The sequence below is a fragment of the Podarcis melisellensis genome (assembly GCF_964234715.1).
Source record: "Podarcis melisellensis genome assembly, chromosome: 1".
NCBI lineage: Eukaryota > Metazoa > Chordata > Lepidosauria > Squamata > Lacertidae > Podarcis > Podarcis melisellensis.
The window spans coordinates 86,646,467-86,673,790 of NC_138528.1; the positions used below are offsets into that span (position 1 = coordinate 86,646,467).

Genomic DNA, 27,324 nt, shown 5'->3' on the forward strand with positions numbered 1-27,324 from the left:
CATCTTTGCCTGTCTCCATAGTTCCGTGTTTATTTTCCTTTTCTGAAAAGTTAAGGAATGATCTTCAGGTCAATGCTTGCTTCCTCTTACAGACTTTTATGACCCTCTAATGAATGAACCACGCTACCCCTTTTTATAGCCAAAGGTAGCAGGTGGGAGTAGGCTGCAGGAAGGGCCTCTGCTGTGGTTTATTCTCCAGCCAGCTTTTAACTGCTAACATGCTGCTTTAGGGTACCCTAAGCCTCTGACTGTGCAGCTGGCTATTGTCCTTTTGTTCCCCATGAATGGAAATGTTTCTCCGTCACTGGTGTTTTCTGCGGAAGGAGAATGTCCAGTATCATCTTGGCTGCGCCTGTGTCCATTGCAAATATACAGCAAGACCCCAATCCCTCTTCCACAGCCTTCTTGCCATACTCTTAAGAGTGGTGGGGTCTTTTCTCAACACCTCACTTTTTCAGAGAAGGCAAGAGTGCTGCAAACCAAGTGACCAATGGCCAGCTGCAGTCCAGCATCTGGATGACCACACATTCCCCACCCAGATCTATGTTATGCCTGCTAAGAGCCCCCCACCAAAAAAATAAGTGGGCAATGAAAGAAAGATGAAAAAATATATATTTTACATTTTTTAAAAGCATGTGTTTTCAGATCAAAAAAAATGGGGACACTGTGAATTCTGAATCTACTTTAAAGCGGTAATTTTTCATTTCAATATAGCCAAAAACTCATTTTAGCAACTGAAAATATTTTATTTGCAAGAGGAGATATTCATTTTCCTTTGCCTTATTATGTATATTGAATGCCATTATGGTGTTTAGAAGCTGATTTATCTTAATATTTGGCAACTGAAAGTGTCAGTTTGGCTGCATTGGACTGTTTAGTTGTATTCACCTCTATATGATGTATTCAGAAATTTTATTTCATTGCAAATATATATCTACAAATATTTTTAGTAAAGCAGGGATTTTTATCCTGACTTTTCATGCTGTCCCCTTTTAGTCTTAAGTGGTCAGGAGTTATTCTACTTTGTTTGATTCTGGCCGCAACAGAGAGGACAGATGGACAAATAGTCTATCTGCTATCTGGTATTTGGGGAAGTTAGCACATATGCTTTTCACAGTTCTAGTAAAATGTGCTGTTAAACAGAGTGCTGAGATTCTCATAAGACTTCTGTAATTGTAGGCACATCAGTTTTGAAAATTATTATTGTACACCAGAGTGCAACTCAGTAATAGGGGGTCAAGATGTGTGTCTGAGCGAGTGAGAGAGAAATGTGTTGACATAAGAGAGCACAACTTTCAGCATGCCCACTGAGGTCAGATAATTTTTTCTTCTGAAGTGCTCTGTGATTGAGGAACCAAGAAATGAAGAACCAAGAACAACAAATGTAAGTATTCAGACAGGATTAAGATGTAAACTTTTTAAGGAAAGCAACATAAACTCTGAAATGGAGATGGCATTCTGATCCTAGGTACCGTACATTTTACCAAGGAATAATTGTGTGGTTTTCATGAGAATTTGGGGTGTGGGGAGAGGAACGCAATCTCATGTTTGGTTTCAAAACTTGCAAACCCATAATACTTATTATGGCCTTTCAGGAGCTTACTTTGTCAGTACTCAGTTTTGGACTATGTCATTCTTGTTTCCCCTCCTTTACAAAAGTAACTTTTGGCATATAAAATGGAGTTTCAAAGTCCAGTATTCGTCCACTGATTAAAAAAAGAATGTCATTTAGCAATTGGGAGTTCAGTCCAAAGGGCAGTCTAGTACATTTAACTTCAGCAACATCCACACACTGCAACTGGTTACTGTAATTCATATAAAAAGAAGCTATTGTTAGCATGAATTTTCAGGTTAGTGAATTATGGTAGCTGGGTGGAGCATGGATGCTCCTTTTTGTTCTGCTTTAAAATCCACCTTAAAATATTTCAGTGCATATAATAATAATAATAATAATAATAATAATAATAATAATATATTTGTACCCCGCCCATCTGGCTGGGTCTCCCCAGCCACTCTGGGCAGCTTCCAACAAAGATTAAAAATACATTAAAATATCACACATTAAAAACTTCCCTAAACAGGGCTGCCTTCATATGGTGACATAATGCAATATTTTATGCTAATATTTTGAATACTTAACTTTTAACTCCCAGCAGCCCCTGCCAGCATGACCAGCAATCAAGGGCAATGTTACAAGGGCAAACCATACAGAGTCTTCAGTTTGCCCAGCATTGCAATTTCCCAAACCTCGAAGAGATGATCACCTGGTCTGGGGCTTACATGATGAGGCTCTGCGGAAGTGCCTGTTTGAAAGAAGGCAGCTCACATTCAAAAATGCCCAGGAGCACTGGCACCAAGTTCTGCACAACATTGGGGGGTGGGAGGTTTGTCAAGTGCATGCGATGTTACATGTGCGACACACACGTATTATGTCATTCCCGTCGGGAGAGGCCGCGAGGCCCGACGAGGCCTGCTGCCACTGCACATTTTTCACACAGCCCCACAGGCACTGGCAGAGGAAGAGGAGTGTAGGGGGAGCACACCGCCCCCAGGATGCGCGCCAGCCCACCCCCCGCCTGCTCTCCGCCCCCGCCCCCCCCCATGCCAGAGCATGAAGCTCCGCCACTGCCCACAGGAGCAATGGTCTTGAGAACTGTTTTAAGGAAGATGATTAGGGCAGAGGTTTTCAACCTTTTTGAGCCCACAGCTCCCTTGACAGACCCTCCAAGTGCCTCTATTTTCCAGGGACAGTCCCAGATTTACAGAAGCTGTCCCAGATTCTGATTTGATCCCAGAATGTCCCGCTTTTCCTTAGGATGTCCCTGTTTTCAACAGTTAAATGTTGGAGGGTATGGAGTTATGCAACCCAAGAGCCAAGGAGATAAGTCACTATGCAACCTTTAGAAGACATCTGATGGCAGCCCTGTATAGGAAAGGTTTTTTTAAACAAATATTTAATGTTTTATTATGTTTTATATATGTTGGAAGGTGCCCAGAGTGGCTGGGGCAACCCAAGCAGATGGGCAGGGTATAAATAATGAAATCATCATCATCATCATCATCATCATCATTGAATAGGATGTCCCTATTTTCATCAGAGAAACCAACTACATTCTTTCTGTGGCACCCTTGTGGGGCTCAGGAGCCCACTTATATCAACCCTTGCCTGCAGAACTGCAGCTTCTCACCCCTTTTTGAACACCCTCCCTTAGGAAGTGTTCCCTCAGCCTCCTCTCCTCTCCCCTCTCCTTGGGAGTCCTCTTCCCTAGTCTCTGAGTTGTTCCCCCCTGACCCTGAGGCACCATTCACCTGCGGAGCTTATAGCCAGTGCTGTTGCAATAGACAGCTGAGCAAGCCTTTGGGAGGCAGACGCAGAGTGCCTCAGAGGAGGGAGGGAAGGAAAAAGGGACAGAGGCCAGTGTTTCCCACGGCACCCTTGACCATCATTTAAGGCATCCCAGGGTTTCACAGCACACTGGTTTAAAACCACTGGATTAGGGCAACAGGGCCAGGGTAGATTCTTATGGGGAAGAACTTTTTCAGCAGGGTGCTGTTCCACTGTCCCTCAGACCTTGGGGGGGGGGGGCTGGACAATTTTTTTGGGGGGGGGGGAATGAATGAATTCCTATGCCCCACAAATAACTCAGAGATGCATTTTAAATAAAAGTACCCATTCTATTCATGTAAAAACACCGGGCAGGCCCCACAAATAACCCAGAGATGCATTTTAAATAAAAGAACACATTCTACTCCTGTAAAAACACACTGATTCCTGGACCGTCCATGGGCTGGATTTAGAAGACGATTGGGCCGGGGCCAGCCCCTGGGCCCTAGTTTGCCTACCCATGTATTAGAAGATACTTTATAGTATAGTGTATAGTATAGTGTAGTGTAGTGTAGTGTAGTATATAATATAGTGTAGCTAGCATTGCTTTGCAAGTTTTTGAACATAGCAACCTAGATGGTGACAAAGAAAACCTTGACTGGCCTGTGGCTCTCAGAGCAATCAAAGTGGTTTAGGAATGCTGGTTTCAAATTGTAATGAGGGGGGTTTGCACAGGCTTATTTATCACACCACCTTTTTGTCTCTGGCTGGGTTAACGTCCAGGCCACTAGACCAGGCAAGCAGCAGGCTACGTCGGGTCCCCTCTCTGTGGTCTGGCTCCCTTTCTACGCCTGCCACCTCCTCCAGGGACCTTCACATGTTGGGTAAAGGGCAGGACCCTTGGAAGCATAATTTGAGGGTGTTTTTGTGTTGTTGTTTCTAATGGAGGGGAGCCTTGGCCCGGAGCCCAGGAATTGGGTGTGCAGCAGTTCTCAGCAGCGTGACAGCGATGTGTGTGAAATTTGAATAGCGGTAATGAGGTGCAGCACTCAACCTAATTGAATCTTGTATTGCAATTTAGGTTATTGACACATAGCCCCAGCAAATGAGGTAATTGTTGGTGCTGTGGCCATATCCTATATTCCTTCTATTTTGAAGATCGATGTTTATTAACTTGTGCCATTCATTTTTTAACATTATTTTATATGTGTGATCCCCTTGGAGAAGACTGAGCTTGAGGTGTCTCTCTCCATTTTAGCTTCCTGCTTCTCTACCCCTCGCGTATGGACTCCCTGGCTTTATGTGAAGCCCTTACTGCAGTGATGGAGAACCTGTGGCTATCCAGATGTTGCTGGACTTTAATAGCCTTTACTCATTGGCCATGTTGGCTGGTGTGACATCTGGGGGGCCGAGGGTCCTCCATGCCTGTTTTACTGTGGCTCTTCTCTCTCCTGCAGGTTGCTAGGGATTTTGCTGTGGCTACAAGAGAAGATGCACTGGAGCAATTCTGTAAATACATTTGAAAGTTGAAGCCAGAATTGATTCCACAGTCTAAGGCTATTGTTGGGAGAAGCAGTTTCATGGAAGTGTATGAAAGGGAAGAACAAGGCAGCATTAAAACAAATGAACCTTATGGTTCATTTGATCCACTATTACCCTCTCCGGCTATAAAGGGGTTCTTCAGGGTTTTGGACAAGGGACTTTCCTAGCCATGCTAACTTAATTCCTTTTTTTAAAACCCCAAAATTTGGATTTTCTTTTGTGCTGTGACTTTCACAAAATCAGAAGCTTTGGGTGAGGTGAGCCGAGTGACTTTTGTTCACAGCATTTGGTTGGAATACTGTTGGCCTGGGCTCTTCCCTTCTAGGGAGTTAAGAGTCAGTGTTTTGAAATGTCCCTAACTTGGAGCATACACTGCCAGGTTATTTAGGATCTGTTTCAGAGCTCAGATGGGGTAAGGGACTTGCTTTTAATGCCGGCTCAAGGCATACAAACGATCACAGCTTGTGCTTTTCATGCCCGCCTTAGGTGGAGTATTCCACTAGAAAAGGGAAAATAAACCTGTCCGGGAGATGGAAATAAAGTAGCTATAAACTGAGTACAATTGAGCCAGACGTATCTGCTTTTGAAACACTAGCAGATGTAGTAGTAGCTGTAACAGCTGTAACACAATACAGCCTTTTTATTAACTGAGGGCGGCGGATGGTTCTGAGTGTTTTAGAGCATGGATTTATTTTTAGGAGCTATGAAATTTTATATACTAGCTGCAGGTGCTCGTACTTCAGCTTTTGCTTCCAGTGCCTAGAGCATAGCAGGCAGCTTTATTCAGCGATTTTGCTGTTAACCGGCTTGCTCTCACTCAGCTGATGTGCTTTATCTTTAGGCGAAGAGGTAGCGGGGAGGTTGTCTTGTGAGGGTCTCAAGGGGAATTAAAGAGCCTGTAAGTTCTGTTGAGAAGTCTCATAGGAATGCACCATTTCCAATCCCAAAGGGTTTGTAAAGGCTTTCTATATATTTCAGATGATGTGAAATTAGGCACAGTTCATCCTATTTCCCAACAGTTTTTAAAAGTGTGTTTCACTCTCTGGCTCTTTCCAAAACATTGCAAGGGAGACCAATATATTGTTTGGTTTAGCTAAAGGTGTGGAAAGCAAAGGAAGCTGGTGGTGCTGGCTGTGATGTGCCAGTCCTTTTTTAGTGTCTATGCAAAAGGATGCACCTTAGATGCCTCTGTCCCTGCCTCCTCTCTCTTAGAATCATAGAATTGTAGAGTTGTTGCTGTGGACTACAGCTCCTATCACTCCTGACCATTGGCTAAGCTGACTGGGGATGATGGGATTTGTAGTCCAGGGATGTCTTAAACCCTAAGGCTCCAGAACACTGATCCAACAGATTTTAGATGCCCTACTTTTTTCTACAAACACCTCACTACTCAGCAAGAATTTACTGGAGTTAATTAGTTGGTATAAGTGGAAATGCTAACCTAAGTTACATTCACTGTCCTTCACAGCATCTGTGTGTGATACTCATTTGTTAGACTAAGAACTAGCAACCCAGGGCTAAACCTAGACATGCCCAATACCTTAAAAACAACTTGTGTTTCATTCTGACCCATAACTCAATGTCATGTGTTGCATATTTCTAATGTTGGTACTCACCATCTCAATCTCTGAGCAGTGTGAGATTCTAGGCGTCCAGTGGAGACTGTGGTGTCTTTATGATATGGGGATTATTTATACATATATACAACCTGTACCTATGATAGAGGAGCTCACAGCATTGTGCTTCAAGAGGTTATTGCTTCTCCCATGGCCACAGTCTTGGATTCTGGTGGAAATTAGCCATTGCCCTCTGTCCCTCTTCTCCTGTCTGCTGCCTTTAACTGACTGCAGCTATTTTGCCTCCAGCCCACATCATCCCCAGCAGCAATCCTAAAAACCACTGCTTTAGAACTCTACTTCAAAGGCTTTTGTCTTTCTAACTAATTCTGAATTGGGGAGGGGGGCTCCCACTTGCTCTCTGGCACAGAGCCACTCTCTTTGTCCTCCTAAAGACTTATCTTTAGTGGATCGTCACCAGGCTGTCTCCTGGCTTGTATTTCCACATGCTAAATCCAGTGTCTGGCACCCAAGAATTAGAAGGGGAGTCTAGGCACCCCACAAACTGATAGCAATATTATGCAGTAAGAGAGACAGAGTTGCTATTTTGAAGTGACAGCCTCATATTTACCTGAATACTTAGTTCCAGCTGGAGGGCATTGACCACAAGAGGGCTTTGCTTTCTCTTAGTACTCCAGCTGGATATGTAAGAAGCCGGGACAAAAGAAGAGGTTTGCATGCCCACACTGTGGACTTTACAACCTATTATAGCTTGCCATGTTGTGGAACATGGGGAATCTAACCAGAGACCCAAATAACCCTGAGCAAATGTGTCATATAGGGAAAAAATGAGAGTAGGCCCACTTGGGAATTAAGTCTGTGGTCTGAAGAACCCAGGGAAAGAATGGGGTCTTGAGAAATAAATGATGTCCATTTATTTTTAGAAGGACAAATGAAACAGCAGCGCACAATCAACACACAAAATAACAAGCTTGGGGAAACCCAATTGAGTGTTTCCTTCTGTTAGCAGCTGCCTGTGCCCTTTAGAGAAGTCCCACTCCCTCAGACTTGGAGATTAGCAGGTGCAAGGTGGTGGTGGTTGTTAATTTTAAAATAATTTTTTTAAAAAAAATAAACTATTTTTTTAAATTCTGGCTTTTTAAAAAATTAGTGATGGTCCTGCTATCTTCTGGGCATAAGCACCGGGATGTCTTGTCTTCTTTATCCAAGACTGAATTCTTTGTCCTGTGCACATACTGGAGGAACCCACAAACAATTCTGTTTAAAAAAAAAAATGAGGAAACTATTGGGGTGACTTTGTTCTTTGTGAGTAAATCATGAAAAGGAAATGGTAATGGTTACAGAGCATTCTTTCCATTCTGTATCACATTACTGGTTCCATTGATGTTTTGAGTATGGAAAATGAAGGAATGGAAGAAAGGAAAGCTGTGTTATTAATAACGTCTTGTTTTGTATTTAATGGGCCAAGTGCTTCACAGTTTTGGTCCTGTGCGGAAGGTCCTTATTATTCCTATTTTATGAAGATTGAAAGATTGTGACTTTAAGGCCAGAGTGTGATGGAAGAAGGATTTGGACAAATGTCATTGGGCTGCACTGGCTTTTATGAGTATGAATTGCAAGGCATTTTGGTTTTTTGTAGCTGATGCTTCTCAAATAGGTATTCTACTAATCAAGCAACTTTCACCCAACTGAAATTCAAGGCTGCTTTCCTAGGTGTGGAAATCAATTGCAGAAGATGCTGGGGAATGCTGAGATAGGAAGCCAATAGGCAGAGAAAAGGGAATGGGCTGATGTTGAAGGAATAAAGCAGGAGATGGCAACAAGCTTTAAAGAGTGTGCAATAAACCTAAGCTAAGGCACTCTGTGGCATTCAAACAGGTCCATGCAAATTCATGGCAGTAGAGCCCCACTGTGACTTTAAGAGCAACAGAGCAGGTGAAAAGGACACCAGGATGAGGATACTTCTGGATGCCCTGATCATTTAACAGTCATCCTTATTTATTTGCAGGGAGGTTAAAGGTAAAGGTAAAGAGACCCCTGACCATTAGGTCCAGTCATGGCCGACCCTGGGGTTGCAGCACTCATCCCACTTTATTGGCCGAGGGAGCCGGCATACAGCTTCCAGGTCATGTGGCCAGCATGACTAAGCCACTTCTGGTGAACCAGAGCAGCACACGGAAATGCCATTTACCTTCCCGCCGGAGCGGTACCTATTTATCTACTTGCACTTTGAGGTGCTTTTGAACCGCTAGGTTGGCAGGAGCTGGAACCAAGCAACGGGAGCTCACCCCATCATGGGGATTCGAACCTCCGACCTTCTGATCGGCAAGTCCTAGGCTCTGTGGTCTGCTGCTAGCTGATTTTTAAAATGATGTTTGGCATGAGGATTGATTTCATGGTTCTTCCATGCACCCGAATCATGGGTTGCCATATATTCCAAGCTCTAGATTGAGCCAAACTGGGGCTAATTGTGACCCCCTTCTCAATTTTCCTGACGTCTATGGAGCCTCCTCTATCATCTCCAAACCCTCACCAGATGCTGCCCATATGTTTCCAAGTCTTTTATTACCTAAAATCACAAGAACTTGCTTTCTTAAAAGAATGACAACTGGCATTCTGGTGATGCAAGTGGATGGAACCAGATTTGATTTGGTCTATATGGGACATAGAATCACTGATTAAAAGTTCCTCATGAGTTCCTCATGATTGACCTTAAGAAAAGGCAGACGGAGAAAATGCAAAGTGAAATGGGGAAAGGAAAAGGGGGAGGGGAGGGTAACTCCCTGGGCAGAACCACTGTCTGGAAAATAGACAGTGGAAAAGTGTGATGTGGTTTCAAAGCTAACAATATTTAAATACATTCTGCTGAAGCCAGTGTGGCTGAGGAGGTAAAGTGGACAAAATCAAAGATGGACACGCAGACAGAAATAAAAGGGTAGGGTGGAGCACTTATTTGATCTTTTGGTGTATGTACGTCTTGAAAAAAAAAGTATTATATGTGGAATTTCCCCCCCTCTCTGGCTTCAATTTCTTGAGTGGAAAGTCAGACTTCTGGCCATACTACACTCTGTCCTTCCCAAAACCTATACTAAAATATTCAGTTGTGGATTCCTGAGGTCAAATTGTATCACTGAAGGCATGGGGACCTCTCTTTTTGTCACTTTTGTGGAAGCACATAGCTGCCATATGCCACGTCCTGTCAGCAGAGGTTAGATAGGCAGCAAACATACATAGTCTGTAACTTGGACGCGCCTGTTGGAAGCCCTACCCCATTGGCTACAAAATCCTCTCTCTCTCTCTCTCTCTCTCTCTGTGTGTGTGTGTGTGTGTGTGTGTGTGTGTGTGTGTGTGTGTGTCTCATATCTCCCAAATGAGGGGTGGGCGCTAGCTGTGTTTAGTTAGTGGCCACTTCACACATGGTTGCTAGGAAATCATGAGCAGCCACAAATTCCCTTTGTGTGTGCTTGTGTATATACTATGTACACATCCTGGTGAGGGTGGGGTGGGGGAGACTCATGGCTTGGATCCAAAGGAATGTGAGCGTGTGACTCCTTACACAAAGGCTTTTTCCTGCCCCATTTTGTTCACTTCTGTCCCTTGAAAAGCAGAACACTCCAGGACAAGCAGGGTGGATGTGGTGTGGTGGGAAATGTATCTAGAGGGGGTGTTTGTGGAAATTTGGGTGGGGTGGGAGAGCAAGCATCTTGGCCCCCACAGCATTCTGTAATGTGCAAAGCAGCCCTTAGTGGTGGCCCCTTAGGAGCTGAGTCCTGCTCTTTAAGACAGTTTTCAGAACTAAACTATGGTTCAACTGAGGTATTCCCATTTCCTGCCTGTCAGGGCGAGAACCAATCTCACTCAAAAGGATGTGATGCCCAAATAGTCTCAAAAAGTGTGTGTTAATTTTATTTATTTAATAAAATTTATGCACCACTTGATCAAAAATCTCAAGGCAGTTTGCAAAAAGATAAAATCAAGAAAAACTCACGACCCTTCCTTTGTAGCATACAAAAATGAAAATGCTAATATTAACACCTTGAACTTGGCCCAGTGTCAAATCTGCAGCCCGTGCAGACCTCTGAGGACAGGTGTTTTATGCTGACAAGGCCTCGCTCCTGTCACCATTCATGCTGCAGTCTTCTGCACTAGCTGCAGCTCCCGGATCAAGTGCAAGGGAATCTCCACATGGAGGGCATTGCAGTAATCCAGTCCTGAAGTAACCATTGCATTAACTACTGTGAGCAGGCTTTCCCAGTCCAGGAATGCCCATAGCTGTTGAACAAGCCACAGTTGGTAAAAGGCATTTTTAGTCACTGAGGCTACCTGAGTCTACAATGCCAGAGCTGAATTCAGAAGCACCCTTCTCCTGCTCCTGTGGGGAAGTGAAACCCCACCCAGGGTAGGCAGCTGACCAGTTTCTTGGCCATGGGAGCTACTCACCCACAGTGCCTCCATTTTTTTCTCTTGGTTTATGGGTGATTTTGCTATGACAAGATTTGAGAACAACTGTGAGGCACCGGAATGTTTGCTTAAAGGTGACCACTATACTGGACTAAAACATATTGGAAGTGTTGGGATGCAACTGGGCTTGCACTGGAGGCCGATATATCTGCTTCGGAAAGAGCAGATAGAGAGGGGGGCCTCCATGCTTCCTAGATTGTTCTCTAACTTTTGCTAACCCTCCTTGAGGGCCAGAACGATACTCTTAGGGCTGCTAACCTCATTTTGCTACTTCTTTCTTCTCCATGCCTTGCCTTAGGGGAGTAATGTCTGTTTTGGCTCTCTCTCCATCTAAGATGCAAGAGCAAGCGTAGCTTTTTGCATTCTCCTTCTTAGTTACGTAGAACTAGGATCTTCTCCCTATCAAGCATGTATTTCCTGCAATAAACAGCTTTCTCGCTTTCCTATACCCAGAGTGCCATTGTGGTCATATCCAGGGCAAAGCAGGTTGCCTCCACAGTGATTCAGTGCCAAGTTCAACTTCTGCTGGTGCATTTAAATAGACATCGGAGCAGACATTGCAAAAGCAGGAGAGATCCTCCCTAATCTTTCCCTCTCCAAGCAGACTTGAGACTTTTGCTGCCCAAGGATCCCAGCAGAAGTTCAGAAAAGGTTGATGCGGGAATGCTGCCGCATCAGGGCTGGAACATGTATTCTGGGCTATAAATTGAGTGAATGGGGAGGACTGCATCACACCAGATCAGGGAAGGATGGGAAGAATGAGTGCATTGTTCAGGCCCCCAATATGTACGTTCAGCGATGGAAAGCGAGCAAAACGGGCAAGTAGGGCATGCTGCTAAAAGCTGGATTTGCTCGTGCTGAAGAGGGATTGTCAAAGCTGCCGTTTCCATGTGCTTTTGAAGGGCCTGAAAGCACTTCCTGGGGGGAGGTGACAGCCAAAGGAGGCCACGGGATGCCCATTTGGATCATCCCTGTGCCAGCAGCCGTCCGGGACAACCAGAGGAACTTGCTAAGCAACCACCCATTGGAACATACTGTTCATTCTCCTGCTTAGCAATCCCTTTTCTATTCTCACAGTTATGCTGAAAAGACCGGACAGCAGTGGAAGATAATGCATTGGGGGAGGAGGCAGAGTGGGGTTAATATTGCATCACTTATCTGGAAGGCTCTTGACTAGTCTTGAGTTCCAGATCTTCAGCTTTTGCATAGTTCTTAATGCTTTGAGCTAAGCACAAATCCAACCATGCAATGATGGCTGGATCATCAGGTGATTATCTTTTTTTAAAAAATGATGTGCCAGTGTCATGCATTAGTAGGGAAGTATCGTCTCCTGATGCAAGCTGTTGGAGCAGGTTGATGCTATAGATTTGTGGCCTTCCATATCTTGTTGAACTCCACCTGCCGTCAGCCCCATTCAGCAAGATTTACCCATTCGGCAAGATTTACCCAAGATGACCCATTCGGTCAGGATTTATGGGAGCTGCAGAGCAGCTCTATCTAGAGGGCCACAAGTGGTCAAACCCCATTATGGATCTTGGCAGCAGGGCATGCTGGGAGGGAGAGTTCATTAATTTATTTGAAGCATTATTCGCCTGCCCCATTCTGCCAACATAAGGACTTCGACTTGTGCAATGAGAGTTTCCATCTCTGTTCCCAGGGGTGCCAACTTCAGGGGACTGAGCGGTTTTGGGCCCCCAATACTTTTGAGGAGTGCCCCCCCAGTGTCCTCTACCATCAGGAGGCGGAGGCCAAGTGCAGAGCCAAGCATGGCTTCAGTGTCTGGCTCCTCCTCTTCCTCCTCCTGCCATGGAAGGCTGCCAAGCCCAAGAGAGGAAGGGCTGCTGGCCACTGCATTCAGCTCTGTCCCCTGGCCCCTGACAAAACATCACATGGCTCCCTCAATCTTTGGTGCAAGTTGGTGCCTCTGCTTGCTCCATGGGTTGTGGGTAACCTCTAGAACAAATTTAGGGGCAGGCAATGGGAGGAGAGAGGATGGACGATCTGTTGGACAATCAGAAATCCTTGCGCTGATGGAACATCCACTTAGTGCTGCATTGGATTCTACTCTTCCATTTTTTTATCGCTTCCCAAATCATATAATTTATATACAGTGTAACCATGGTTCTCAAACTTAATCCATTCTGGATGTCTGTTCGACTTCCGAAACATTTGAAAACCAAGGCGCGGCTTCCAGTTGGCTGCAGGAGCTTCCTGCACTCCAGCAGAAGCTGCATTAGCCGTTCGGCTTCCGAAGAACATTCGAAAACTGGAACACTTCTGGGGTTTCGGTGTTTGGGAGCTGATTTGTTCGTCAACTAATCTGTTCAAGAACCAAGGTTCCCCTGTACTGATTGATTGTATTTTTAAACAAAACAAACTCCACGTGATACAATAAAAACACATATATACAAGGGACTTCATGACCTTGGGCTGGAAGGAAGCTACCTTGGTAAGTACCCAGCAGACTATTTTAGGTTAGATGGTGGTAATAATTTGAAACTTTGACCCTGGTGGACAGGTGAGCCATATGATACCATTGGATTGGACAGCCCAGGCATTAAAGTGCAACAAAATTGGACCCTTGTCTTCTATGAAGACTTGATCAAAGGAACCATGCCAGTTGCATGCCAACCCAATCTCCAAATTCCAGCAACAGACTGCAGGGATTTTGGGTTGGAGAACACATACTCCAGGTCTGATTCCTGGTATGGCTCCAGCTCAGCCCTGGGAGAACTGTGAAAACGCAGCTGAATTTGTCACACTAATTGTGAAAAACTGGGCAGCACTGCTATCCATACTTTCCAACTGTGCCATATTTAGGGGTCATACGGGCCACAAAGACAGTTGAGGTTCTGCATAAGAGATTTGGAGCTGCTGGATCTTTGCCAAATCACAGTCCGTGAATTTTTGATGTTTCCATTCATGCTCCTACACCAGCCAGGTGAGGTCAGGCTTTGGCAGCTAATCTGTACTGAGCCTCATCATAGAAACACATAGAAACCGCATGTAAAAAGTCTGGTCTGGAGTTGGCGACATCCAAATAGCTACTGGTCCAAATTCAGCTGACTTCTGTTGAAATCAAACCTAGATGCCATAGGTTGCTGGTTAAAGCAGAATGGACTGAAATGAGGACTAGGCCAAATGTTCACCGGCTCTGATCTTTGTGGGTCAGAAATAGCAGCTTCGGTGAAATAGAACTAACTCATGACATAGCCAAACACCAAACAGATTTGTCTGTTGGGCAAAAGAAAAAAAAAAGGTTCACATTTTGACACATTGAAGAAACAGTTGAAATTTTTGCTTGGAAGTGTTGATGAAGGTACCAGAACAAGAGACCAAGAGACCCTTTTCCACGCTGCCCCCCACCCCCAGTCATTAAAATCGTGAATATTTTCAGCTCAGCTATGACTTGAATGATGACCTGTCCTCCCCTTCCTGACCTTTCATTAAGATATTGTAGGGGAGCTTTACATTTGTTATACAATCTTGTATATTTGATTTCAGTTACATGATGAGATAGTGCATTTCTTTATAAACAATACAAAGCCTGCTTTGTTATGTTGCTGTGTGTGTGTGTGTGTGTGTGTGTGTATTCTTGGCGTGATTTCTCATCTAGTTGCTTTCTCCCTTTTTTGGTTCTCTTTACTTATTTTCCAAAATGGGCCTCTTTATTATTATTATTTAATCAGAGTCCTTAGGAATAATTGTTTGCCCCTCACCCCCCCCCCCCCCCGTTTCCTTGAGCCACTTGGCCATGTTCAGCTCATATTCTGCTTTGGAACCTCTTGAAAGCCTGAGGGTAACAGGTCAGGAATGAACTTGGCCCACAGTATCTGAGCTGGGGGGGGGGGGCAGAGAGGATAATCAAAGGACAGGGTGTTGCTAAAAGACCAAGATGCTTAGCTTATCCATTAAAAAAAATTCTTTCTCTTTACAGTATAAATGGGACATGATGTTCTGCATGCTTAGCCAAATTGTCTCCTGCGGTTCAGACATGTGCGACTTCTGATTTGAAATAAATGCATTATTAAATACTTTTGACAATTTGTGTAACCAAGCATTTAAAGGCTGGAATGGGGGGGAGTGTTTCCTCAAAACAGAAGCTCCGCCTTGTCTTGGCTGCTCTGCAAGGGGAGTTTTTTGGAATCTCACACAGCTGGGATGCCTCTTCCACATAGCTGTGACTGGAGTTCATATCCCACGCTGAGAGCCAGCGTGGTGCAGCAGTTAAGAGTGGTGGACTCGTAATCTGGTGAACCGGGTTCGCTTCCCTGCTCCTCCACATGCAGCTGCTGGGTGACCTTGGGCTAGTCACACTTCTTTGAAGTCTTTCAGCCCCACTCACCTCACAGAGTGTTTGTTGTGGGGGAGGAAGGGAAAGGAGAATGTTAGCCGCTTTGAGACTCCTTAAGGGGAGTGAAAGGCAGGATATCAAGTCCAAGCTCTTCTTCTTCTTCTCACTGTGGGCCTGTGGGAATTTCCCCCATTTGTTCCATTGTGGGCATCTCTGGCCAGAGCATTTGGGTTCTGCGGCTAACATAACTAATACATAACTAAAAGAGGTGCCAGAACTCACCATGAACAGCTCCCTTGTTCTCTTATAATGACACTGGCGCCCACCTGAGAGGTGCTGGAACTGGGTTTCGGAGCCTTGCTGATGTCCCTTTTCTTTCTTCTCCCACCCTCCTTTTCTTTTTTTGTCTGTGTAGATGAGGAACATACTGAAGTGTCTATTGCAGAGAATGTGGTGGATGCCGCCTCCAGTGTGGTGAGTGGCGGTGGACGGATAAAGCCCCCTAAAAATGGCAAGGAGTTCGCCGTCATCCGTGAGAAGGTGAATGAGCAGCAAAAACAGCTGGGCAAGCCTACCAAGCACCACCTCCACTCGCCATCAGTCAGGGTGAGTGAGGTAAACAACGGGTGTGGGAGATGGTCTTCAAGTCCCTGGAAAGGGTCAACATGTTATTCTTCTTGGGGGGAGGACTATATGTAGTTCGAAGATGATCACATGATGAGCTTTTTCTCTAGCTGTCAGAGGCACCCCTGCCCCCAGTCTCCATTAGTAGCTGGAGGAGGAGACTTGCAGAGAGTGAAGAACGTGCTGTGAGGAGAGGAGTGGGAGCTTCTCCCATTGTCTGGACCCCCTAGGAAACTCAACAAACCTGCTGGAACTGGGTGTGGAGAGTGCAGCTGAATGGGGCACAGCTGTTGGGCTACCTGAGAAAGTACCAGCCACTTTGAGCCTGCCCGTAAAAAGCAAGTCTAGAGTGAGAAACTAGGGTGGTGTCCGCTGTTTCCAGGAACTCTTCTCATTGTGAGACATAGCTGAGAGTTTCTTTGGACCCTGATTGAGAACCCAGAGGTTGAGAGGTTGAGCCACAGAGTTTCTGGTTGTCAAATGAATAAAGTTCATTATGTGAGAGTGAATTCTACTCACCTCTCCCGTTGTAAACAGTGCTGAAGGTTACATCGGGGCCAGGCCATGGGAAGAGATGAGACAGCACAGCGAGGAGGAAAATAGAGCCAAGCAAACAGAACACAAGATACCTCTTCATGAGATTGATGGATTTTGGCAGGGCCCAGGAGGAGGACTTTGCCACACAGTTGTCATTCAGGATTACAGCTGGCATCATCAACCAGAGTGCAGGGATAATTCCTATCAATAGCTTTTCTAATTTAGCTTTGGATCCTCTTCCCCCACATGTCGGGTGGAACTGATGCCACATAAGCTTTTGGTCTTATAGCCACAACTCTTGGAGGCTCCCAGAGCAGCATTGCTTTGATGCCTCCAGAGCAGTCTTGGTGCTGCTGCTGCTGCTTTTCCTGGGGTTTTCCATTCTCCTGCTCTGTGCTTTTAATTACCGCACTCACGCTGGTCTAGTTGGCTTCACTGTTCCCTGACGGGCCGGGTTCCAGGCAGAGTCCGAGTGGCTGAAAGGTACTCAGGATGCTTTCTTGGACAGAAACTGGTGGACCGGAGTGTTAAAATTGGCTTTCAGAGTCTCTTCAAAGCAATTGCGGGCTGCATTTAGGGACCTGGCATGCTGTCAGCTTGTTGGTGGCCTTTGCAATCTTGAAAATCAAAAGAGAAGGACAGAGTACTGGTGGCCCAATCAGATAGCACACATAGCTCTGATTATAACTTATGGAATACTGTGGAGTCGATAAGCTAAATAAAACCACCACCCAGAACAAGGAAAAGAACCTTGGCAATTGATCTGTGAAAGATTCCTTGCCCAGCTAATTGCCCAGAAGAAGATCTACCACTGATATGAAGATGGCTGGAATATTGAGGAGTAAGCCCCATTGAACATGTCTGAGTAAGCATGCTTAGGATTGTTCTGAAAGTTTGCATTCTTTATATAGGCTGTAAAATTTTAAACCTTGTACAGAATTGGATCCCAATCATCATACTATGTGTTTCCTGGTCTGGGGTCTATTGGCGGGATTATGGAGTGTCTCAGTTGGATGATTGCGTTATGTATGCCAGGTAGTGTTAAACACTGCAGCTGGGGCAGCAACTTCCTGGGCATGGCTGATACCTTAAGAGAGCCATGGTAGCTGAAGAGGATCCCATATACAGTACATGACCAAATGCCACTGGGAATTAGAAGGTAGCATCGGGATGGTGGGGGAGCTTAGTCTCTCACAGTACATGCATATTAGCTTGCAGAGCAGCGAATCAAGACGTATACAAAATGGGAATGTTTGCCCTCCATGATAACTGGAGGAATTGATTTTGTGCACACTCCCGGACTGGATATTACAACCTGAGGCAATATAAAATGTCACATTACCACCAGCAGCATAGCCAGGGATATGTGTATATATAAACTGTGTGCTAAAAATATCCCAATTTTTGGGCCACACTATAGCCTAACATCCAAGCCAAGAGGAGCTGAATTCTGCTGTCTGTACATCACTTATGCACAGCAGGAACATGTTACGTGGATTTTCTTTTTCTGCAGCATTTCTTCAGAGGCTACCATTAGCCATGGGGTAAAGAGATAAAGAGTAACACACAGTGCCATAACTTTGCTTCCTAACTACTGGAAACTCTTTACCCTCTGCCTCTTTTGATTTCATCAGTTGTTTTCCCATTCAGTTCCTATTTTTCCACAGCCCAAAGAGTCAGGAACATGTTACCGTTGTTGTTAAGAAACAGGAACATGTTACAGTTGTTGTTAAGAAAATAAAAGTTGAGAGATCTCAGAGAGCTGAACTCTGTGGCAAATAGCAAGACTGTATCGTGTGATCACAAGGATAGCTCAGTTGGTTCGAGCGTGGTGCTGATAATACCAAGGTTGCAGGTTCGAGCCTCATAAGGGACAGCTGCATATTCCTGCATTGCAGACAGTTGGACTAGATGAGCTTTGGGGTCCCTTCCAACTCTTCTGGTTCTAAGAATCCCAGAACACACCGGTGCCCTTCTTAATACTGTACAGAAGCCTAGTTGGGGGGTATTTTGCCATGGGTTCTCCCTATGTGCCCCCAAGCATTTAAAAGGCTGCAATCACATATGATCAACCTTGGAAAGACCCATGTGATCAAGCGTCTCCATGCGGGGAGGGCTGATAAGGACTGCCTGAGCCCCTCTATCCCAGCCCAATGATCCAGAGGATCCCTGTTATTTGTCCCCCTGTGTTACAGAGCCCTGACCAACCTCAGCTACAATCGGGCATTTACTGTGATGAGTCCCACAAGATAAAGCAGAGATTCCACAGGCATCCTTGGGCATCTCTTGAAAACTTTTTAATGCAGAAAGTCAATTGCAGCTGTATAATTTTTATCTTTGATTAGCCAACTGCCTTAAAGACTATCTGTATTTTTGTTTTTTTAAAAAAATGGTGTTTTATATGTTAGCTATTGCACACTTCTCTGACATTCTAAGATATAGTGGTATAGAAATAAATCCATCATAGGAGCGTCATAAGAGGTTCTCTGCTATGGAGAACAACCCTCGAGTGACTGAGGGGCACCATATTCCCATTGCAGCACTGTGGTTCTTATAAGTGTTTCCATTCTTCCCAGTGTATACAGGCAGTTGGTGGGTTAATGCCATCAGTGGCATATTCCCTATAGTGGTGCTAAACTCAAAATTTAGCCAGTTAATATGAAGCTGTAGGTTCTCTTTCTACCTCTCCAGTCACTCTTCAGAATAGTGTTCAAATCACAGGAGGGATGAGCAGCCTGGTACCCATTACTATTTTAGGAGGTTTTAATGATTTGTCCAAAATTGGTGGAACATGAAGATTGGGGTTTGTGGGTTTCATTTTTTTATAAAACAAAAAACTATATTTTTATTCCCATAGTTCGAGGAGCTACTCATTGGTTCTTTTTCATAAGTGTAGTGGATGTAGATTTCTATCCAGTGTTTGAACTTGGTTTTGAGGCTATAAATCAAAGTTCCCCCTGAGAAGAGGTTGAATTTGATCAACTTAAGTTTGCAATTTTACTGGCACAGGGAGAATCTCCCTGGAAATTGGGCATGTAACTACCCTTCTATGATTCTTCTAAGAAAGAAATGGTAGAAAAGCAAAGAGCTCTCCATAGTTTTTCTTCCCAGCCCTGTCTAAAAAGAAGTATATTCAGAAGACCAAAAAATCATCCTTGTTACATTATCCCCTTGTATCGTTTTTGTTTTCATATCCATTAATCAAAGACGATGCAAGCCAGTTATTTCAAATCAATTGACACTGAGTGACACGAGCTGCATATATACCAAGTTTGTTGGGTCTTTGGGCCTTGGGCAAATCACCATTGGGTCATAACACTTTGATCCTTTCTGGCAAATGTTCAACAGCCTTGAGACAGTATGACTACAGGCGGAGTGAGGTGTGCTAGAATACTTTTTCTGATGCTTTGGGATGAAAAGGAGTCAGGCGTGGGTTTTGGGGTGGAACCTGCATAGCTACCCTAAGCAAGAACTTAAATCCCACATGTGTCAGAAGGTGAAAGCCATTGTTGTCTCCATTGTGCCAACTGGGCCCTGCCTGATGTCCTCATTTGTTTTTCTTCTGCTTTCTTGACCATTTGCAGACCCCCTGCCAACAGGAATTAGATCAAGTCTTGGAACGCATCTCAACCATGCGCCTTCCAGATGAACGCGGTCCGTTGGAGCACCTCTATTCCCTAAATATCCCAAACTGCGACAAGCAAGGCCTTTACAATCTCAAACAGGCAAGTGCAGAGGGTGATTGGGGGCAGGGTCCTTCAGACAACTGTCATTTGAGGGATCACCAGTGCTGATCAAAGTATGCAGGGTGGTTCAGCCGGTTCTGGTTTTTGCAGGTCAGCATGTCTAAACAGAGATCAGCATGGGCAGCACAGGACTCTTGGCATGTTTGAATACCATATGAATATCCTTTCGGAATTGGGCCAAAAGGACATCTGGTTCTGTCTAGCAAGATGCTCTCTAGCAGCCAACACAGTGCTCTTCTGAACCTACAATTCCCATAATCCATGGCCATTGACCATGTTGGCTGAGGCTGATGGGGTTAGGAGTCCCAACAACATTTGGAGGGCACCACATTGGCTACTGCTGCTCTTAAAGCTCATGGGGAAATCGTAATGGTGTGAGAGAAAGCCCCACTTTTCCTGTTGTTTGTTTGCCCAGTGACAGAAATTGCCTGCTTTCCTCCAACCAGTCTTACAGGTCCCAGGCATGTGCTGTATCTGGAATACAGAATGGTTGTATGAATCCTAAATCTGGTAGATACATCTACCAGTCTTCCTTTCAGCTTATGTGCCACTCAACAACAAGCATATTTCATTTCAAACCTTGTTCTGAAACTCAGTGTCCACTCATGAGCAGGAATGAAATAAGAGTTCAGTTGACCTCTTGGTTGAAGTTTATCAGGGGGTGGGAGGTCAGGACGCCAAGCAGGCCTTAGGAAGCCTCGTGGAAATGATTCTGTGTAATCACTTGGGCATGGGACTGTGACAACAATGACGACCTTCTGAAGGTAATGGGGCTCTCCTGGTCAGCAGGCAGGAGCTGCACTTCTAGGTTAGCAGCTGACCTTGTATCACATCCCATGTTCAATCCAGAAACTCAACTTTTGGTTGAAGATAAAGGACACCAAAAATATGCCTGCCAGTTCTTTGAAACGGCATTTGAGGGGACTTCAGCTCACAAAGTTTTGAGTTTGCAGGCAATGCTGCGTGGATCAAGCTCTAAGGGCTTCTGGACCCTGAATCCTGCTGACCCAAGCAATAAGGCGTAAGAGCAGCAGCAGCTCTCAGGAATATGGAGCCAGGACTATACTTCTAGTCAGTGGTGAAGGAAGCCGCTCAGGCGGAGGAAGCTCGCCCAGGGGCAGGGTAAGGGTGGGGCCTCTGGAGTCTGCCTGCCTCCTCCCACTCAGCCGCCCTACAGCTGGGGGGGAGGCAGCAAGTAGACCATTTGGGCAGCATGGAGCCTGCGTGGCCCAGGAGACATGCGTTTCTCAGGCACTCTGCAGGCCCCACGGTGAGTGCCACCCAGCATTTTGTCACACACCCCTCAATGGTGACACCCAGGGTGGCCCGCATCTACCGCACCCCCCTTCCTCCGCCCCTGTTTCTGGTCTCATCTGGTGTCTCTTAGCGGGAGCACCTGTTATTCTCTAAAGGTTGACTTGGCATATGTATCTCTCTGCTTTTTCCCTTTCTAAGGCTAGCAAGCATTTTTTTTTTTAAATTTATTAGTCCTGCTGGACAAGCTGGGTGTGGACCTAAATGTAGGGTGTGGTTGCTTTGATGCCACTTTCCCCATTTGGGGGAGATGAAAGCGGCAACCTTGATTCCCCCAAGGTTCTAATTACCTTGCAAGGCCCACACCCCACAGCTGTGGCTAATCCCCCATAAATGAATTAGTTCCCTAAAGGGATTTAGGTGTGCTGAGTGAAGCTTGCTCTTCACACTGCCTTGTCTTGCACCAACATTTTCCATCGACTCAGGAAGCAGGCAGGTACATACATAGTTCGGACCTGTACAGCCCTTGCCCGTCATGTTCATCCCTGCCGCAAAGAAAAAAAGAAAAACAGTATTGCCTGAAGTTTGGTTGCTCACACTGGTATGACAGACACATGTATTTATAGATGCCTTGTTCATTTGCTTTCTATTAGCGCTATGCTTACTGGTTCAAGAGCTAGGATAGTCAAATCCTTCTTAGCAATGAATCTGCTAAGGACCTTCAGGACAAGTCCCATTCTCTGAGTCTCAGTTATGCATTAAATCGAAATGTCAGAGGCCTGTAAGTTGTCCTAGCCAATGAGTATAAGAATTGCTCATCGTTTTTTTTGCATTCCATACGCTGAGATCTTTCTGTGGCCTCAGCCTTGTTATGTATGCATTAACTCCACTGCTAAACACTTTATTGCTGAATTTCTCTTTTGAAATGTCAAGTGCTAATGACATAACTCCCCACTGTTGTCACATTTTTGCAGTTGATGCATGGTAGCATGTGAAAAGAGTGATCTTTCCCACCCCTTTCCATGAATTTCCCCTTCCCTCTTTCCTTTGCCACACATGTTCCTCTCCTGTTTCCCACCAAGAAACTGGTATCACAGCTGCTTTTTAGGAAAGCCAACTTAAACCTCACATGTGGTCAGGGCCATAGCTAGGGGGTGGGAAGGTGGGCAAAATCAGCTTTAAAATATGCCCATAAATATAAATATTGACTATTGCCTCATAAGAAATTGTTTTAAATAGAGGGTGATTTGAATGGGTGGGGTGGGGTGGGGGGGTTGGAGGAGAGGCAGAAAGAAAAGCTAATTTGTCCATAGCTAGGGGGTGCAATCTGGATGATTCTGCCAGGGGTGCAAGATCACTTAGCTACGGCTCTGCATATGGTGAAATCTGTGAACACTCCAGGATCCCTGATGCTTATGAATCCTAGCCACAAGTTAAATCCACTGTAGAAGTAATGGGTGGGTGGGTGCAGAAGAAGCATATCTCTTGCACACCTGTTCCTATATACCACTTGCACCAGCTCATGAAAGCCCCTACTAGAACATTTGCATCTTCTCAGACTTTCCCTAAATATGATGTTGGTCCCTTTAAAAAACCACAAGAGGTGGTTGTATGTTTTGATGGGATGTATTGATGGGGTGTTACAGTGAAACTTCAATGCTCTCACTGCACGACAGTTGCAGGCAGCGATTTCCCTTGCATTCTTGCAGCACCTCCAGCCCATTGGTACTGCTCTTAGAGGTGAATGGTGTAAACTGCTTCTTCCCTTCCCTGCCTGTGAAGGAAGAAAGCATTGTGTGACGCAGGCCGTTTCACTTTTTGTTTAGACAGCAAGCTGCTCCACTACCCGCCAGCTATAATGTCTGCATAACAAAAGTCGAGAGCTTTGTTTTCCATGTGCTCCATTTCACGTGGTCTGCCTAAGCCAATGGTGTTCTCTTCTTCTCTCTCTTCCCCACCCCTTCTCTACCTTTAGTGTAAGATGTCGGTGAATGGCCAGCGAGGAGAATGCTGGTGTGTTAACCCTAACACTGGGAAAATCATCCAGGGGTCGCCCACTGTCCGTGGAGATCCTGAGTGCCACCTCTTCTACCCTGTGCATGAGCAAGAGGACCGGGGAGCGCATGCTTTGCATGTGCAATAGATGGACGTGTTCTCTCTCTTTCTCACTTGCTGGCAGGCAGGCAGCTTGGCCTCTCGCCTCAGCGCTGGATTTTACATGGGTTTCGATGCATCTTATTTTTATCTCTCTCTCTCTTTTTTCTTGTATTCCAGAAGGTCCCAACATTTTGTGGGCTTCGTGTGCCTCCCAGTTGCTTGCCTTTAAATCCTTGGGGGAAAATTGCAAAGGGGCTTAGTGGCAGGGGTGGGGATGGGGACTGGTTTCTAGACCTTTAAAAAAATCTTTTGCCTAAGAGGTTTCACGATTATTAGACCACTTGTAGCCTTGCAGCAAACAAGCAGGAGAAACAAGGGAGCTGACCTTCCCTCTTGGCTGTTGACTTGCTTACCCAGGCCTCTCCAAAGAACCCGGGTGATCATGCTGGATGGGAGAATAATTGCCCCAGCCCCCACCCGCCATACACACACACCAAAGACCAAAGATTGTAAATACTGCATGTTGCCTGCTACACATAGCCCTGACAACCTGTTCCCCTGTTATTTGTGTGGGATGTAGCATATATTGAGAGGGGTAAAGAGAATCCTTGTCCAGCACATACAGTACTCAGTTGGAATTGCTACACTGAAAGCATATAGAGTGGGAGGGAGCTACTTCCTGACACTAATTTCTTCCACAAGGCATTGCACTTGACATAGAAGTTCAACCCCTTCTCTTTCCCTGCCTTATTCTTTAAGAATTTTGCACTTCTGGGCAACTTCCTGTTAGGTAGGACCTTGTACTGCATTCAGTCCTAAGAAACACTAATACACAGAAAATGTCAATGCTAGGCAGTCAACTCTTTCAGATCAGGTTATAACGAGAGTTAAACTCAAAAGCAGGGAAGAGAGGGGTCAGAGATTGGGGGAAGAAGCTTAGAATTCAGTTGTTGTTATTCCCGCCCCCCAAGAAGCAAAAACCCATTTAAAACCCACATTTTAAGCTGCTGCCAATGTCCCTCCTTCCTTTTGCGTGGGACGCAGGTGAGCAACGCAATATGTAAACAACACTTTATACAGTGTGCAGTAATCCCCCGAAATGCAGACTGAGAAGATGATGGACACACATGCATATATACACATGTACAGAATAATAATTAATATCTGGGAGCTGGGGTGATGTGGTGTTGAATATGCCGTTCCCAAGAATAGATTGTGCTTCTCTGATATTGTTTCAGACACTCATGATTTGGCTTTTGTGTGGATCATGCAAATGCTGAAAAGTGATTTAGCAACTGCATGAACAATTAGATTTTCTTTTATTATATATACCAATTTATATTTACAGGACAACTGCTAGGTTCATGTACTTAGTATAATCATTGGAGGTTGGGTGCTTTTGTTTTTTTGAAATACAGTATTTTGAAGGGGGAAACCCAAGCAATATAGTCCCCCCCCCTTTTCTGCAAATGTCATGAGTGTGCAGCAGGTGCTTTACTTTACCACCACGTTTTCACAAGTGGAGCAATCTCCTTGTCCTAGCCGCCATCTTGGAAGAGAAGTGTCTTGAACCATTATGCAGCAGTTAGTAGTCGGAGGTGATTTCAACTACTCTTATTATTCCCTCTCACCTCCATTGTGAAAATGGGGTGGTAAATGAACAGTGTGAAAGTGCCACCACACACCACCCTAAAATAAATGACTCATAGAGATTGACTTTCTTAGTTGAGTTTCCCCGCCCCGCCCCGCCCCGCCCCCCAAGGCAGAGATTAGATGGAAGAAATGAGCTGAAATTTAAATGTTTAATGGGAAACAGTGCGAGCAGTCATTGAGTAGTTTGCTGGGTTATGCAGGACAGAGAAAACAGTGGTGTGGCAAAATGCTAGCAAGTGTTTGTGGAATGAGGGTGCCTGCTCTGTGAGGAAGTACAGAACAAGGGCAACAATGCAAGTGGTTATGATGGAAACGGATCTCAAGTATACTGGAGACTTTTTAGGAGTGGACATTGTTCAATGTCCATCCCATTAGACCATTTGGATAAAAAATATGGCACATTCTAGCCTGCTGTAATGATGGATGGATGAAATGAAGAGTGTTAATGTGGTGATGAGATTACCTTTTTTAGCATCAGGCAATTTTGCCTGGCATTTCCCCAACCCATAGGCTCATAAAACAGAAAGTGGTATTGTTTTGGGGATTCCCCACACAGCAAAAAGAAGAAACAAAAAGAATCTCATTACTGCTTCCCATTTTCAATCTATTTAGCACCCACGAACATTAGTATTAGTGCCTTGATGGGGAACATCAGCTGTCTCTCAAACTTACCTTTAGCTACCTTTAGGTTCTTTTTAAGTACAAACCTAGAACTGTGGTGCATTCATCATCAGTGAGGACATCAAAGCACCTCCAAGTTCTGGGGGCATAAATGCTTTTTTCTGTTTTTGTTGGGTTTTCCCCCTCTGAGAAGCATCCAGATTCCGTACTGCAACACCTAGTAATTGTAAGGGGACAGATGGTGCTCTTTGTGGTTGATACACATTGAAGAGGAATTTGAACATCACAAGCATCAGCTCACAACTGAAATTTGTACTCCTGTTTAGAAATCACAATGCTTTTTTTCTATTTTGTTTTGATTGCTAAATTGTGAGAAAGTTGGAATAAATTAAATGGGATGCCAAACAAAACACGTGTCGCCCTGCAGTTTATTGTATCGTGTGCGGCCCAGGGCAAGAGCATCAGCATTCACCAGGTGAGCCAGCTTAATAATACGATGGTACCTTGGTTCTCAAACTTAATCCATTCCAGAAGTCCGTTCCAAAACCAAGGTGCGCTTTCCCATAGAAAGTAATGCCAAATGGATTAATCCGTTCCAGACTTTTTAAAACAACCGATAAAATAGCTATTTTACATGAATTGTACTATCTAACGAGACCATTGATCCATAAAATGAAAGCAATAACCAATGTACTGCAGTCACAGAATCAATCAATCAATCAATCAGTAGCTGAACTGGGTTCCACAGTCACAAAAACGAAACAAAAAGAGCCGCAAATACCAAAAAAATGCAAAATAAATAGCAAAAACAGACAGACCTCAGCGTAACACTCAAAACGGAAGTGTGACACTCCAAACAGAACATGTTCGGCTTCCCAAAAAAATTCGCAAACCGGAACAGGGTTTGCAGTATTTGGGTTCCAAGTTGTTTGAGTTCCGGAGCCCCGTTCGCATCCTGAAGTGAACGCAACCTGCGTCTGCACGTGTGCGGGTCACGATTTGCCCTTTCCGTGCATGTGTGTGGCGTCATTTTGAGCGTCTGTGCAAGCGGCGAAACCCGGAAGTAATGCATTCCATTACTTCCGGGTCGCCACGGAGCGCAACCCGAAAATGCTCAACCTGAAGCAACTTTAACCCGAAGTATGACTGTACACATCTTCAGCTGTTGATCCCATTTGCTCAGTAAGGGGCGTTGTTGTTCATGACCAGCTTTTTGTGTGATCTGTATGAGTTAGCATCCACACAACAGGAGTGTGTCACTTTGCTCCCAGGTGCAAACACTTTTCTAATTGGTAGGACTGTCAGGGGCAGTCTTGGTAAGGTAAATCTCCCTTGAAAAACAGTGGACAGCTCTACAAATTTAGCAGCATCTGTCCAGAAAAGACCAGACACATCTTGACACATACATTTGAAACTGCATCACAAAAAATTGGCAAGGTAAATAAAATGAAGGGGACTGATAGAACTTCAAGCTAAAATTCCACTGCCAAAATGGAAATAGCCTCTTTTGTTTGGGGAAGCCATGTACACACTAAAAAAAAAAAAATACCCAGGTCAAATATGTCTTGAGCCTCTTTCAGCATCTTTCCAAGA

The 27,324-nt window shown here is 44.9% G+C and overlaps 1 protein-coding gene across 2 annotated transcripts in view; it reads left to right on the forward strand.

Moving 5' to 3' along the window:
- IGFBP2 (insulin like growth factor binding protein 2) overlaps nucleotides 1–26,141 on the forward strand; it is a 63,091-nt gene extending 36,950 nt beyond the window's left edge. Inside the window, exons 2-4 of one of the 2 annotated variants that reach the window (XM_081885964.1) lie at nucleotides 15,615–15,805; nucleotides 19,945–20,085; nucleotides 23,336–26,141. In XM_081885964.1, coding sequence (XP_081742090.1) covers nucleotides 15,615–15,805; nucleotides 19,945–20,085; nucleotides 23,336–23,503 — 500 coding nt within the window. In that variant the 3' untranslated portion in view covers nucleotides 23,504–26,141. Of the gene's footprint in view, nucleotides 1–15,614; nucleotides 15,815–19,944; nucleotides 20,215–23,335 lie in introns of those variants that run through there. The other variant, XM_081885963.1, reaches the window with a different exon arrangement.
- The last annotated feature ends 1,183 nt before the right edge of the window (nucleotides 26,142–27,324 follow it).